Source organism: Pimephales promelas, chromosome 2, assembly GCF_988280905.1.
Source record: "Pimephales promelas chromosome 2, fPimPro1.hap1.1, whole genome shotgun sequence".
NCBI lineage: Eukaryota > Metazoa > Chordata > Actinopteri > Cypriniformes > Leuciscidae > Pimephales > Pimephales promelas.
Window position 1 is genome coordinate 42,230,772 of NC_142770.1, and position 13,914 is coordinate 42,244,685.

The 13,914-nt window shown below is 37.2% G+C and overlaps 1 protein-coding gene, 1 long non-coding RNA gene and 1 pseudogene across 5 annotated transcripts; 1 reads left to right on the forward strand and 2 right to left on the reverse strand.

Annotated features, from left to right (window-relative positions):
• Nucleotides 1-284: 284 nt before the first annotated feature.
• On the reverse strand, nucleotides 285-1,158 carry LOC148997434 (uncharacterized). Its single transcript, XM_089122707.1, has 2 exons — nucleotides 922-1,158; nucleotides 285-826 (listed from the first exon to the last, which is right to left on the reverse strand). Exons 1-2 carry the CDS (start codon nucleotides 1,068-1,070, stop codon nucleotides 622-624), a joined length of 354 nt encoding a protein of 117 aa, XP_088978833.1. The 5' UTR covers nucleotides 1,071-1,158; the 3' UTR covers nucleotides 285-621.
• Nucleotides 1,159-2,894: 1,736 nt separating this feature from the next.
• LOC120489303 (uncharacterized) lies at nucleotides 2,895-11,362 on the reverse strand. Of its 4 annotated transcripts, XR_016147325.1 has the most exons (5): nucleotides 6,850-7,008; nucleotides 6,693-6,749; nucleotides 5,598-5,671; nucleotides 4,176-4,251; nucleotides 2,895-3,699 (listed from the first exon to the last, which is right to left on the reverse strand). It is a non-coding gene; the product is annotated as an uncharacterized LOC120489303 (long non-coding RNA). The 4 variants fall into 4 exon arrangements; XR_016147326.1 differs by lacking the exon at nucleotides 6,850-7,008 and having other exon boundaries at nucleotides 2,896-3,699; nucleotides 5,602-5,671; nucleotides 6,693-6,813; XR_016147324.1 differs by lacking the exon at nucleotides 6,850-7,008 and having other exon boundaries at nucleotides 2,896-3,699; nucleotides 6,693-6,813.
• Nucleotides 9,118-11,032, forward strand: LOC148997435 (uncharacterized; annotated as a pseudogene).
• Nucleotides 11,363-13,914: the final 2,552 nt, after the last annotated feature.

The window sequence follows — 13,914 nt, forward strand, 5'->3', positions numbered from 1 at the left end:
CAACTTTGGTGTTTTGCCTGGAGTGAAATTTCTCCCCAAACATGCGCATGCAGCGGACTACTGGAAATTTTGGCCGGCGGCCACTGCTGCCGCCACCACAAACCTCTTATTGGTTGATGCATGGTGCTTATATTCAGGAAATTACTATATATTGGGGCCTTAGAATGATCAATTACCCTCCTGTTTGTCATAAAATTTTTTGCTTTGGCTAATTTTACTGAGAAAAAAAATAGTGGGAACATTTCTTGAAAACCTTCATTTAGCTGCTCACAAAAAGTATTTACAAGTGCCTTGTAAACTAAAACAAATAAACTGAATATGAGAACGTGTCAGAATTTCGAATGGTTTCTCTTAAACACTGACGTTTGGCCTGTTGTAACGGGTTGTGGCAGACTTAGCATCTTTAATAATCTGAGCAGGGGGCTCATATTTGTAGCAGGGCTCAATGTCGCTCATTTTGATGGACATAATGGATGAAAGTGTGCCATCAAGAGACAGTTTATTCCGTGTGTCTGTCTTGTTCAGTCCAACCACAGAGAAGGTACGTTCAGCATCAGCGTTAGAATGTGGCAGAATCAACACTAGCTGTGCAACCGTTACCAGTCTTGGGAATCGTAGGGTTCAACTTATGCGGTTCTTCACAGTGCTGAGATAGGCCCAAATTCGATCCATCCTGTGGTACTCTCCATCTGCACTCTCTCTGACAACAGCATCTCTCCAGATGGCATCAGGGATGTCTTTTTCTTCCATCATCTGGTACTCCAGGAATTCATCATTTAAGTGGTCTTGTTCCTTCAGCTCATCATATGGCAGGAGATGATTGAACCTAAACATTAGAGAAACAGAATGAACCATCACTAGTATACCAACTCCTAAACTTATTCCACCTTTTCTCCACTATAATGATGGTAGGATGGATACCTTTGAACAAAGTACTGCACATAATCCACAGCAACATCCGTTTTCTGCTTGAAGTCCACAAACTTGGCATACTGCAGCACGTGGTCATTCAGAGGCAACTTGGATAAGGCATACTCCACTGATCTTATGAAGAAACTTCTTGCTGCCATGTGGAACTTCTTAACAGCCTCAGGGGAGACATGACCAGCTTCAAGGAGTCTGTTCAAAGTGGTTCTTGTTGTGAAGCCAATGCCAAGCTGTGAATCTACAGGCATCACAGAATGCACAATTGATCACCATGAGCAACTTAAGACCAGCCAACAAAGTGTTAAGATAACTGTCTTTTGTGCGCTCATACTGACCTGGGAGTTGGTTCTCTTCATTCATGATGTCCACACTGTCCACATCAACTGTTCTGAAAGCTCCTGGCTTCAGGAATTTTGACATCAGTTTCTTTATGAAAAACCTGATCTTTAGTAAACAAAAAACACAAAAATGTTATTCTACTTACTTTTAAGCAAAGCAGTTGGGATGGCTCAGAAATAAGGATTCAAGTCCCAAGTAATAATCTGTAATATTAACGACTTGCAACATTGAATGTTTCATACTTGGTCATGTAGTAGGTAGACAGAGGGGTCTTGACGTTGGAAGAGAAGGTTGAAGTTTGTAAAGATGATCAGCGTGGACTGATAAAAGAGCAGGTGAATTTCAGTCATTGGATCTTCAAACAGCACACGCAATCGGACGCACCTTGCTTGTTTCTCATCTGAAAGTAGAAATACAGGCAAAAGCAATAGGAATATCAATAGGAAACAATAAGTAATGATTAATGAAATGGAATATTGATGAAAAGTTAATTTAGGCTACTTCAATAATTCTGAAATCTAATCAGACAGAGAATGTCAAGGCTCAGAAAACTTTGCATTTACCCAGCCGGCACACGACCGACCTTCAACGTTGAAATATGGTTGAAATAATGTCAGTTGTTGTTTCAATGTTGAAACAACGTTGATACAACGTTTAATGTTAAATGGTTGAAAAACAACCAGTACATGATCAACCTTCAACGTTGAAATATGGTTGAAATAATGTCAGTTGTTTCAATGTTGAAACTACCACCTTGATGCTGGTTAAAAAAGGGTAAAAAAAAAAAAAAAAAAAAACCCACTTAGAAATCAACTTTGATTTTTTTTAAGATTTATATTGAATCAATAATGTATGTACAGAATAAATTATTTCTTATTATTTTATAATCATTTTAATTTTTTATTATGAACCTTCTGATATTAAATATTATAAAACATTGCGCTGCTTTACCACTGAAACAATTCCTATTGGTTATAACCTTATTTGCTTTGATCATGATTGGTTAATCTGTCTGTCATTCATCAAACTGGCCAATGACAATGTTCGCGCCTATTTATGTTTGAAAAATACGTCCGTTATTATTTGAGTCGACTTGTACGTGAGCACAGCATTTGACTTTGCAAATATTTCTCGGTCGGAGCAGATTAACGTTATATTATTTGGATATTCACCCAGATATTTACCCATATTTCTAGTTAATTATATTTCGCGCAAGATTGCTCAGGTGTCTCAAGTTCAACAGGACAGGACACAAGAGAGGCGATTCGACGACGAAGGTAAGTTAACGTTAATTTATAATGTGAAGTTGTATGACTGAAACACGAATGTTAGCGCTACAGTTTCCCTTACGAAAATTAACCATGGTTTTACTATAGTAAAACTGTAGTAGTAACTATGACCGTAGTAACCGTGGTATTTTGGTGCGAACCATGGTTTTTAAAAACCATGGTTTTGATACCATGGTTTTACTACAGTAATATTGTAGTAATACTACAGTAAAACCATAGTAACCATGACTGTAGTAACTGGTAAAAACCATGGTTTTGATACCATGGTTTTACTACAGTAAAATTGTAGTAATACTACAGTAAAACCATAGTAACCATGACTGTAGTAACTGGTATTTTTAAAAACCATGGTTTTGATACCATGGTTCTACTACAGTAATATTGTAGTAATACTACAGCAAAACTGCAGTTTTACTAAATTATCTTGAATTACATTTAAGCCATTCAATTACAACAAACACCTACAAAATAACAACAGAAAGAAGTTATCATTCTATGATACAGACTTTATTACAAAAATTACATAATCTGAAAGAAAATATAAACTTGCATTTGTTCTCACATGTGACATAAAACAATAATTTGACTACAAAGTTATAAAACATTATTGGTGATAAAGTGGTGCTGTACAATGGTAAAAAAAAAATCAGTTTCTAATTTACAAATAAAAAAATAGCAATTTGTTCCACTGTAATAATGATTTATATACAAAAATAAGATAGTACAAATAAACATGACTTAGAACACCTTTAAATACACAGCATCTACCTCCTCTAAAATGTCTATAACCTGTGAACCACACCTGTCCAACACAAGCGTGATTGCAATTTATACTGTACATTCATTAACAGGATTACAGCAATATTACTTGACAAGAACAATAAATACTATAAATTCAGAAGAAATTGAGGAGTTCTTTTAAGAATGTTTTAAATGATATCCACTCACAAGAGATGAAGACATGGAGGGATGGGGGATGACTAATCCACACTTTAAATTCTAGGTGAAAAAGGTTTTGTTGAAAAACATGTGATGCCGCATCCACGCCAGTAGTTGTCAGTATGAAGTCTGTCATATGACAGTAGGTTACAGTCCAGCTTTGGGTTGGTTCTGTCTCGACCTTCAGCCCAAATGGACGCAGGAGCTAAAATGAGAAGAATACACACCACATTAACATACAAGCTGGAATACTCAACTGCTATTGGTCAGTTGCACTATCTGGCCAAAAATACATTTTGGTCCAAAAAAACCAAAAACTATGACTTTATTCAGCATTATATTGTCTTCCGGTTCTATTGTCAATCTGTGTTTAGTGCCGCTGCTGACGTAAGACGCTGCTGACGTGTCTGGTGCACCCGAGCTTAGTTTACAGTCTGAGGGAGATGCACACTGCAAACAAAACAATCTTCGTTCTAAGGATGTCTAAGGATTTCGACACAGAGGAAGACTTGCATTTATCTTGCCCAGCCATATTTATTTGAACCCGAATAAATATTTGCGTGAACGCGGCTTGACAACGCGGCTTTTACCCATCCTTACATATGGGTGAGTTCATATAGATGAAGGCCTGTTGTGTTCTGTCTCTTGGTTTGTGATAGTGGCAGCTTTTGTGAAACTCACCTTCATCATGTACTGAGTGTGGATGTCATCAAGATCTTGTCCTGAAGAATCACAGGGCCAAACGACTATATCTCATCTGGTAACAAGAGCATAGCCATAACTTTAAGATCCCCTGAATTAAAGGGATAGTTCACTTTGAAATTAATGTTTGATATGTTTTAACTTACCTCAAGTGCATCCAAGATGTAGGTGTCTTTGTTTCCACAGTAGTTTCAATTTTGACATTTTTCGGTCAAACTGTTCTAGTCTGTCAGTCATATAATGGAGGTCTATGGTCACCACCTCAAAGAGCATGCACAGAGAAGTCCAAATTAAACATGATTAAATGATTCGTAAATGTAAGTAGCACTGTAACACTGATGGCCTAAGACACGAAACGAGCGGTTTGTGAGAGAAAACAAACAGTATTTATATAACAGCCATGCCCAAGTGATCTGAATTAGCTGAGCAATGTCCAACTGAACTGAACCATGTCCAACGTTCCGCCGGAAGTGATCACCTGCGCGTGTAGGTCACTCATTGTTTACACAAAGATTTTGGATGTTTTACCTTTCACTGTGAAGATCTAAACATATTTAGATATACCGAAATCGTCTTCCATTTCGATTTCATGTATAGCTAAATATGTTTAGTGAAAGGTAAAACATCCGAAATCTCAGTGTAAACAATGAGTGACGTCGACTCGCAGGTGATCACTTCCAGCAGAACGTTGGACATGGTTCAGTTCGGTTCGGTTGGACATTGGATAACTGATTCAGATCACTTGGACGTGGCTGTGGATACACAAGGTAAAAACTATATAAATACGAAACGAGCGGTTTGTGTGAGAAAACGATCAGTGTCTTAGGCCATCAGTGTGTACTTACATTTACGAGTCATTCAATCATGTTTAAGTTGGACCTCTCTGTGCATGCTCTTTGAGGTGGGCTCTATAGACCTGCATTATATGACTGATAGACAAGAATGGTTTGACCGAAAAATTTAAAATACTGTGGAAACAAAGACACCTACATCTTGGATGCCCTTGAGGTAAGATAAAACATATCAAAAATTAATTTCAAAGTGAACTATCCCTTTAAAGAATTTCAGTATTTATCAGTAAAAAATACATAAAATAAATAAATATCTTTGCATTGAACAGTATGGTGTCTGTCTCATTGGCCAACATAATTAAAAACACACCAAGAGAAATAAAATAAAATATACCAATGACCATGATATGCTGTTATCATAATAGTTAAATTAATTATTATTATAACTATGACCATTATAACATTTGCCGCCGATAATTTATCCCACAGGTTTCTCAAGAACAGTCTCACTGAAAAAAAATTTAAAGTGTGAGACTTCATTCAAAAGCATAAATCTTACAGACCCCAACTTTTGAACAGTAGTGCACTGTATGTTTGAGGTTTTGCTTACTAACCGAGTTCATAGCCGTGGAGATTGTCTTGGACAGGGGGTGCAGCCGGACTTCAGCATGATGATCTTCTAGACTAGAACATGCAATGTGTCACAGAGCCAACAATGTTACAAAGGATTTGCAATAGAACATAGGGTGTATTACAAGGAAGTAGGGGTGTAACGGTACATGTATTCGTATTGAACCGTTTCGGTTTGAGGCTTCCGGTTCGGAATACATACAAACCGAACGACTGCTTGGACCATTTTTCCTGCCGGCAAAATTCTTGCTGACGCGGCCAACACAACATCAAATGGCAAGCGTAATGAAAGCAGAACGAAACTGCGCTACTCGTAATGTGCTTCACAAATCGTTTATCAAAGATGAGCCCCATTTATAAACCTGAAAGTTTCAAGATCTAGGAAAACCCACAATTATTTAAAAATATTTTTTCTTTAAACAAATAGGAAATTTCTCTGGCATTTCTTTCTTTTTGCTGTATCGAAAACGTACCGAACAGTGACTTTAAAACCGAGGTACGTACCGAACCGTGATTTTTGTGTACCGTTACACCCCTACAAGGAAGGATATATATATATATATATATATATATATATATATATATATATATATATACACACATCTTAAGGTAATATATATTGTGAAATAATCATCTGGAATAACAATTTAACAATAATTCCCCCTTTGTTGTGGAGCAGGGGTGTCAAACTCAGTTTCTGGAGGGCCACAACAACCCTGCAGAGTTTAGCTTCAACCCTAATTAAGCACACCTGATCAGCTAAGTCCTTCAGGCTCATTTGAAAACTGCAAGTGTGTGTTGAAGCAGGGTTGGAACTAAACTCTGTAGGGCTGTGGTCCTCCAGGAACTGAGTTTGACACCCTGTGGAGGGTTTTTTTTTCTGTCCCTCCTGACGTCACTGATTAACAGTACAGTGAATTATTTTAGGTTAAATAAATTAGCTTACTTCCAATCACCCATTGACAAATACCAGCAAAACAAAACTATCAAAAACTGTTATCAACACAAAGATGTGGTTAAAACCCTAAACTTATAAGTTATAGCTAAAACAAGAGTTTAGTGTAACGTAACTCACCTCTTCTGAAAACGGTTGAGATGCTAACGGACTTTTTACGAAGACACAAACCCATTTCTATAAAGTAAATATTCAACAGAGCGTATTAATTACACGTAAGAAGGGTGTCAGGAACGTTTGTACCTATTATTTGTGTGATTTTGTTAACTAAACTTACCTGAAAGCAGTGCAAATTTTCAAGCGAGAGACGGTTTTGCTGTTTGTCCGTTGTCGATGACGTTCCTCGTTTCCATAGAGCTCGTTTCCATCTGATCACGCGACGCGCGCGCTCCTGTCTTTGAATGCGGCTCGAATGTTTACGCGCACGCGCATTACCATACACGGCAAAGGCACGCAGCTGGCATTTAAATAAACATCTAGAGTTATAACATGATTTTAAATCATGATTTTAAAACTCATTGTGTAGCTCTATGGCCCATTCACTTCTATAGTTTTTTTTTTTACCAACTACAAAATGAAGAATGGTTTATATATATATATATATATATATATATATATACACACACACACACACATGTACTATCTAACTATAATAATACAATTATTTATGACCTTAAGATTATTCTATTAAGAGCATGGTTTTCTTATACAAAACTATATTATAGGTTACTGTATAAAAAACATTTTCATGGTTTTACTACAAAAACCATGGTTCATTTTATGGTTACTATGGTTTTACTACAAAAATCAAGGTTCATTTTATAGTTACTATGGTTTAACTACAAAAACCATGGTTAAACCAATGTTATTGTAGTAAAAAAACATGGTTTGATTGTAGTTACTATGGTTTTACTGTAAAAACCATAGTTATACTATGGTTCATTTTGTAGTTACTATGGTTTTACTGTAAAAACCATAGTTATACTATGGTTCATTTTGTAGTTACTATGGTTTTACTACAAAAACCATAGTTAAACTATGGTTCATTTTGTAGTTACTATGGTTTTACTACAAAAACCATAGTTAAACTATGGTTCATTTTGTAGTTACTATGGTTTTACTACAAAAACCATAGTTAAACTATGGTTCATTTTGTAGTTACTATGGTTTTACTACAAAAACCATAGTTAAACTATGGTTCATTTTGTAGTTACTATGGTTTTACTACAAAAACCATAGTTAAACCATGGTTACTACAAAAAAACCATAGTTACTACAAAAAAACCATGGTTAATTTTCGTAAGGGTTGCCAAATCAGAGGGTCAGGAAATGTGTTTCGACATTTATTTCACTTAACTACTTTTGCCACCGTTGTGTTTTTGCAGTTGCTACTGTGATTTTCAGAGAGACAAGTGTTGTGTAATAACGTATAGTTAGGTCGACCGCCAATTTAACGTTAAGCTTTTATTTTTTTCACTATGTAACTCTAGCTAGGCCTTATTTGTATGGTTAATTCCCCATATGAATGCTAACATAGCCGTGGCGTGTGTGATTCGGTAGCGTTAAGCTAAGATGGGGGCAATTTGCAATGTTTTTTATTTCATAATAAGCGTCATATACCATTGGCGTACCAATGAAATGTTAAAGGACAATGGGTGCTTCTTATTTTTGCATCTTCGTTGTTGTCTGGTTCGTGAAGGAATCGTTCTTATGAACAGGTTCTTTTTAGTGAACCGGTCGAACCAGTTCATCAAATCTGACTGAATCGTTCAAAACAGTTAGCAGCTAGCGTCTTTAGTCAGCGACATGCTTGACAGTCCCTCCGACTAGAAATAAATCAATACCCCGGAGTATATTTCTCCAGTAACAGCTCACGATTTGATGTGCTGAGAGAAGTGATGAACACGACCTGTTGATACTGAGGCTGAGCATGCGCGTACTACCGAATGCACAGGTACAGCGGTTCTCGAATCATCAGTAACGTTAGCTACTGAACCTAGAACGGTTTCTTTCGGACAGTGCATCACTAAAGTTGATCATTTTCGCGTCTTAAATCTATGTTTCTTAACCATTGTGCATCAATTAAAAAAGTTATTTATAGCTAGAGGACAAAAATATCAACTTAAAAAACTCAAACTTTTGGGAGCACAGACTTAAGTTTGGTATAATTTTAAAGAAGACCCGTGGCAGATTATTACTGAAGTAAAAATAAATAAGTAAATCCAAAAAAGTGGGTAATAAACCTATGTGGTCTGTGTCCTTAATATTGATCAAGCAACAAAAGAGAAAAGCATTCACTGCTCGTTAATAAGTTATAAGGCTAGATATAAAGAATGCATCATTCATTGAAAAGAATACTATTCTACTTTAGAAAAAGTGATTTTATTTAATTTTAAGATATTTTTAAAGTCACAGTAGTTAAATCTGTATTTGTATTGCATATTCAAATTTTAAAATCAATCATATTATCTAGGGGTGCTCAAACACATTTTACCTTTGTCTTTCCCTTCTGTTATGGCAGTAAAAATACATACTTTTTTCATAGATGGCGTATCATAAAAAATGGAGGAGGCAGAATGCTGAATTGCATGCAATAGCGCTGTCTAGCAGTGACACAGAGGAGGATCATTCTTCTTTTGCTACTGGGTCTGACCTGGGTGCGACCAGTAACAGTTTTCAGAGAGAAAATGGTGCAGAGGGTGCTGCAGACATCGATGATCTTGCTGATGATCATGATGGCCAGCCGTATGATAGTTACAGTGACAGTGATCATGGGACTGAAACCGACACCTCCTCAGATGAATTAAGTGATTTGAGGAGTGATTTGGCTAAATGGGCTGTTCAGAATAAAGCAACACGAAAATCTGTTGATGAGCTCCTCTCTGTGTTAAGAAAACATGGTCATCGGCTGCCTAAAGACGCAAGAACACTGTTAGGAACTCCTCGCCAAGTAGAAGAACGGGAATTATGTGGTGGACAATATCTGAATTTTGGTCTTGAGTCAGGAATTTTAAAAATATGTTCACAATACCCTGATGAGTTCTCCAGAGAAAATCATGTACTCCTGAATTTTAACATAGACGGTTTGCCATTGTTCAAGTCATCAAATCTCCAGATTTGGCCAATCCTTTGCAGTGTCAAAAGGTTTCAGCCTTTTATTGTAGCTGTATTTTGTGGCAATGAAAAACCCAATTCTGTGAGTGATTTCTTGTCAGAATTTCTCAAAGAGTTTACTAGGCTCCAACAAGATGGAATTGCTTTCAAAGATGAAACCTTAAACGTGAAAGTTAATGCATTCATTTGTGATGCTCCAGCAAGAGCCTTCTTAAAATGCATAAAAGGGCACACTGGATACAATAGTTGCGAGCGATGCACAATTAAAGGACAGTATGTGAACAGGGTTGTGTATAATCACCAATCAGAATGTTTCATCAAGAACAGAAGAGGAATTCAACAGGCAGTCCTACTCTTCTTACCAATGTGGACACTCACCCCTCGTAGATATAGGCTTTCCATGCATACAGTCATTTGTCTTAGACTACATGCATCTTGTCTGCCTGGGGGTGGTTAGACGCTTACTGAATTTCCTCAGACAGGGTCCAAGAGAGTGTAAACTTTCTCAGAGACAAATTGGTGAAATTTCATCCAAACTTGAGTCCCTCAATGGAACATTGCCAAGGGAATTTGCCAGACAGCCGCGGTCTCTTGCTGTTCTGGACAGATGGAAAGCAACTGAATTCCGACAGTTTTTACTGTACACTGGACCTGTTGCTCTTCGTTCAGTGCTGCCTGAGAGCTTCTACCAACACTTCCTGACACTGACTGTTGCCATGTCCATACTGTTGGACTCTGATGACTACACTAGGAGTGCATATACTGCCTATGCTGAAGAACTACTGATGTATTTTTATAAAGCATCTACTAAGCTATACACTCCTATCTTTCCTTCTTACAATGTTCACTCTCTTACACACTTAGCAGAAGATGTTAGGAATTTTGGAACTTCACTAAATGAGATAAGTGCTTTTCCATTCGAGAACCATCTGCAAAAGCTGAAGAAAAGTGTCAGGAATGCAAAAAAACCCATTACACAACTTTACAAGCGGATAACTGAAATGGATAATGCCAAAGTGTGCATTACACCAGCACTCCACCGGACATTTGTGTCCACCAAAAAGAAGGACTCCTGTTTTCTTGTTGGCGATGGTTTTGCCTTTGTAAAGGAAAAGACAATGGATAAAGTGTGTGTGTGTGAGGTGTACAACCTTGACCATTTAGACAGTTTCTTTGACACTCCATGCAACTCCAAACTTATAAACATTGCGCTTCTAAGGGATAAAAGAAGACCTGGAAAACGAAAGCTCATTGAACTGAAAGACCTGAGAAGGAAAGCTGTCTGTCTTCCATATGGAAATGGATTTGTTCTGATACCAATGCTTCATGGCAGTGAAAAGCATTAAGAACTGTCCAAGTGTGTGCAAGAGGTGTTAAAGACATGGTAATTTTTTTTTAACACAAATGTTCTGTTTCAAGGGATGTCACTAATTTTTTGTTGTATTATAACAAAAAAGCACATTTCGAACACCGATATCTCACTGTGAAGGTGTTCATACTTTAAATGTGTGTACACCTGTAAAAATATTGACACCGTTTACACCTGGTTATTGTGATTCATATTTAAAGGGATAGTTCACTTTGAAATTATTTTTTTATATGTTTTATCTTACCTCAAGGGCATCCAAGATGTAGGTGTCTTTGTTTCTACAGTATTTTCAATTTTGATATTTTTAGATCAAACCGTTCTTGTCTGTTAGTCATATAATGGAGGTCTATGGTCACCACCTCAAAGAGCATGCACAGAGAAGTCCAGATTAAACATGATTTAATGACTCGTAAATGTAAGTACACACTAGCCGCTTTCCGACCGGAGTGTCTGTAGCAGTTCCTAGAACCTAACGTTCCTATAACCCTTTTTCCCCCGTGTTCTGACCGGACTAAATTGGGGATTTTTTAGTTCCTCTGACCATAGTTCCTATAGCTCTTTCAGTACCTAGTCTAGAGCGAGGACTTTTTAGTTCCCTTTCCCAAGGTCTACGTTGATTGGTTCAAGTCATGCCCACAGTCAACACGGAACTTGTAGCGCGCTGTCTGCCATACGCTGTGTGTTTTTGCAAAACATTACAACGAGGATTAAGACAAACATAACACATTCAACCAGCTAATTGCTAATACTAGCTAAACTCGCCCGTCGTTTTGTTTGCCTCCTGCGCTCTGCTCTTTTATCTTCTTCTTCCATCATTTTACTTAATATCATATTACACTGGAGCCTTCGTCTTCTGTGTTTCTCTGTACAGAACTCAAGCATAATCTTTAAACGTCGCCGTTCGTTCTCCGTTATTAAGGTCCCGGCAAGGCAGGTTTGTTGTTGTTGTATGTGGCCGCGCTACGTCTAATGATGACGCTATAAAAACCGTCGCCATGCTTGCGTTGCCCCTCCTACCAGTTCCTATGGCCACTTGGCCAGTGCGAACGCAAGCAGCAAAACCGAGTTTGGCGGAGAGTAGTTCTTAGAACTGTTTAGAAGTGGACAGTTTCTATAACTAAGTTCCTGTAACTACTTGGTCGGAAAGTGGCTACTGATGGCCTAAGACACGAAACGAGCGGTTTGTGTGAGAAAACAAACAGTATTTATATAGTTTTTACCTCTTGTTAACAGCTACGTGCACTGATCTAAATCAGATGTCCAACTGAACCGTGTCCAGACGTTACGCCGGAAGTGATCTCTCACGCATCTACATCACGCATTGTTTACACTGAGATTCTTGAAGGTTTACCTTTCACTAAACATATTTAGATGTATCGAAATCGTCTTTCATTGCGATTTCCCGTATATCTAAATATGTTTAGTGAAAGGTAAAATCTCTGTGTAAACAATGCGTGACGTAGACGCGCGAGAGATCACTTCCGGCGTAACGTCTGGACACGGTTCATTTCGGTTCAGTTGGACATCTGATTCAGATCAGTGCACGTAGCTGTTAACAAGAGGTAAAAACTATATAAATACTGTTCGTTTTCTCACACAAACCGCTCGTTTCGTGTCTTAGGCCATTAATGTGTACTTACACTCACGAGTCATTAAATCATGTTGAATTTTGACTTCTCTGTGCATGCTCTTTGAGGTAGGCCCCCATAAAACTCCAATATATGCCTGACAGACAACAAAGGTTTGACCGAAAAATGTCAAAATTGAAAATACTGTGGAAACAAAGACACCTACATCTTGGATGCCCTTGAGGTAAGATAAAACATATCAAAAAATTATTTCAAAGTGAACTATCCCTTTAAGATCAGATCACAAGTGGTCTGTGCTTAAGACAGGTATTAAATGGTGCTCGCAAAATTTATAAGGTTTTTACAAAATAAGAGGGGAAGAAATCTGAAGACAAGTGGTTTCTTAAAATCCATGTTTTCAAAACTGGACAAATTTAGTATTTGTAATAGGTAACCCCAATCCTACTAATATTTTGTACTAAATGTTATGGCAATAACATTTCACCAGTATCCTTTTCCATTTAACCATCTGCACAATTGTCACAAGATGTCATAGTTTTTAATCCGTTATTGTTTTTACGTATAGTGGAAGACAAGAACAATGTGGGCAAGAGCTGTATGGAGAGAATGCAATGGAGAGATGGAGGGAGTCATACCATCATGTTGGGTTAAAAATGGTTGTGTGTTTTGGCCTGATCAAGGAGTGAAAAAAGCCATGAAAACCTGCAAAGAGCCTGAAGATAAATGGATGAAGTTTCCTGTTATCAAAGTAAAATTTCAGTCAGGTATGTAATTATTTTGTTTAAATTACGGCTGAGAAAAATTTCTCGATTTTATTTTTTTTGTGAACTGGTAGGCTATAAATTCTTGAATCCCAATAACATTTAGTCTTTTAATCTTTTATTCTATACTGTTTTCATTTGATGAATGAACAAACGTTTGTAGCATGTATGCATCCAGTAAATCTCAATAAGCTTTTTCACTTCTGATGTGAAACAAAAAGTATCAGATTCTGTCTATTTTATTATGAATACCGTTTTGGTGTTCTTTAAGTGTTTATACTCCCTGTATAGTTTACTGTAGATTTCTTTTGTTTTATTTTTTTATTTGTTTGTGAATGATACCCAGCCCTAGTTTACAAGCTGTTATCAGATTAAGTGTAACATTAATAATTCCATTATACCTGCGCAAAACAATGTCTTTCAGATAACAGACAGGAATGCGAAAACTATGATTTAACAACCACTGCTGAATTGAGCTGCCCAGAGGAAGAACCATCAAAGATCCCAGA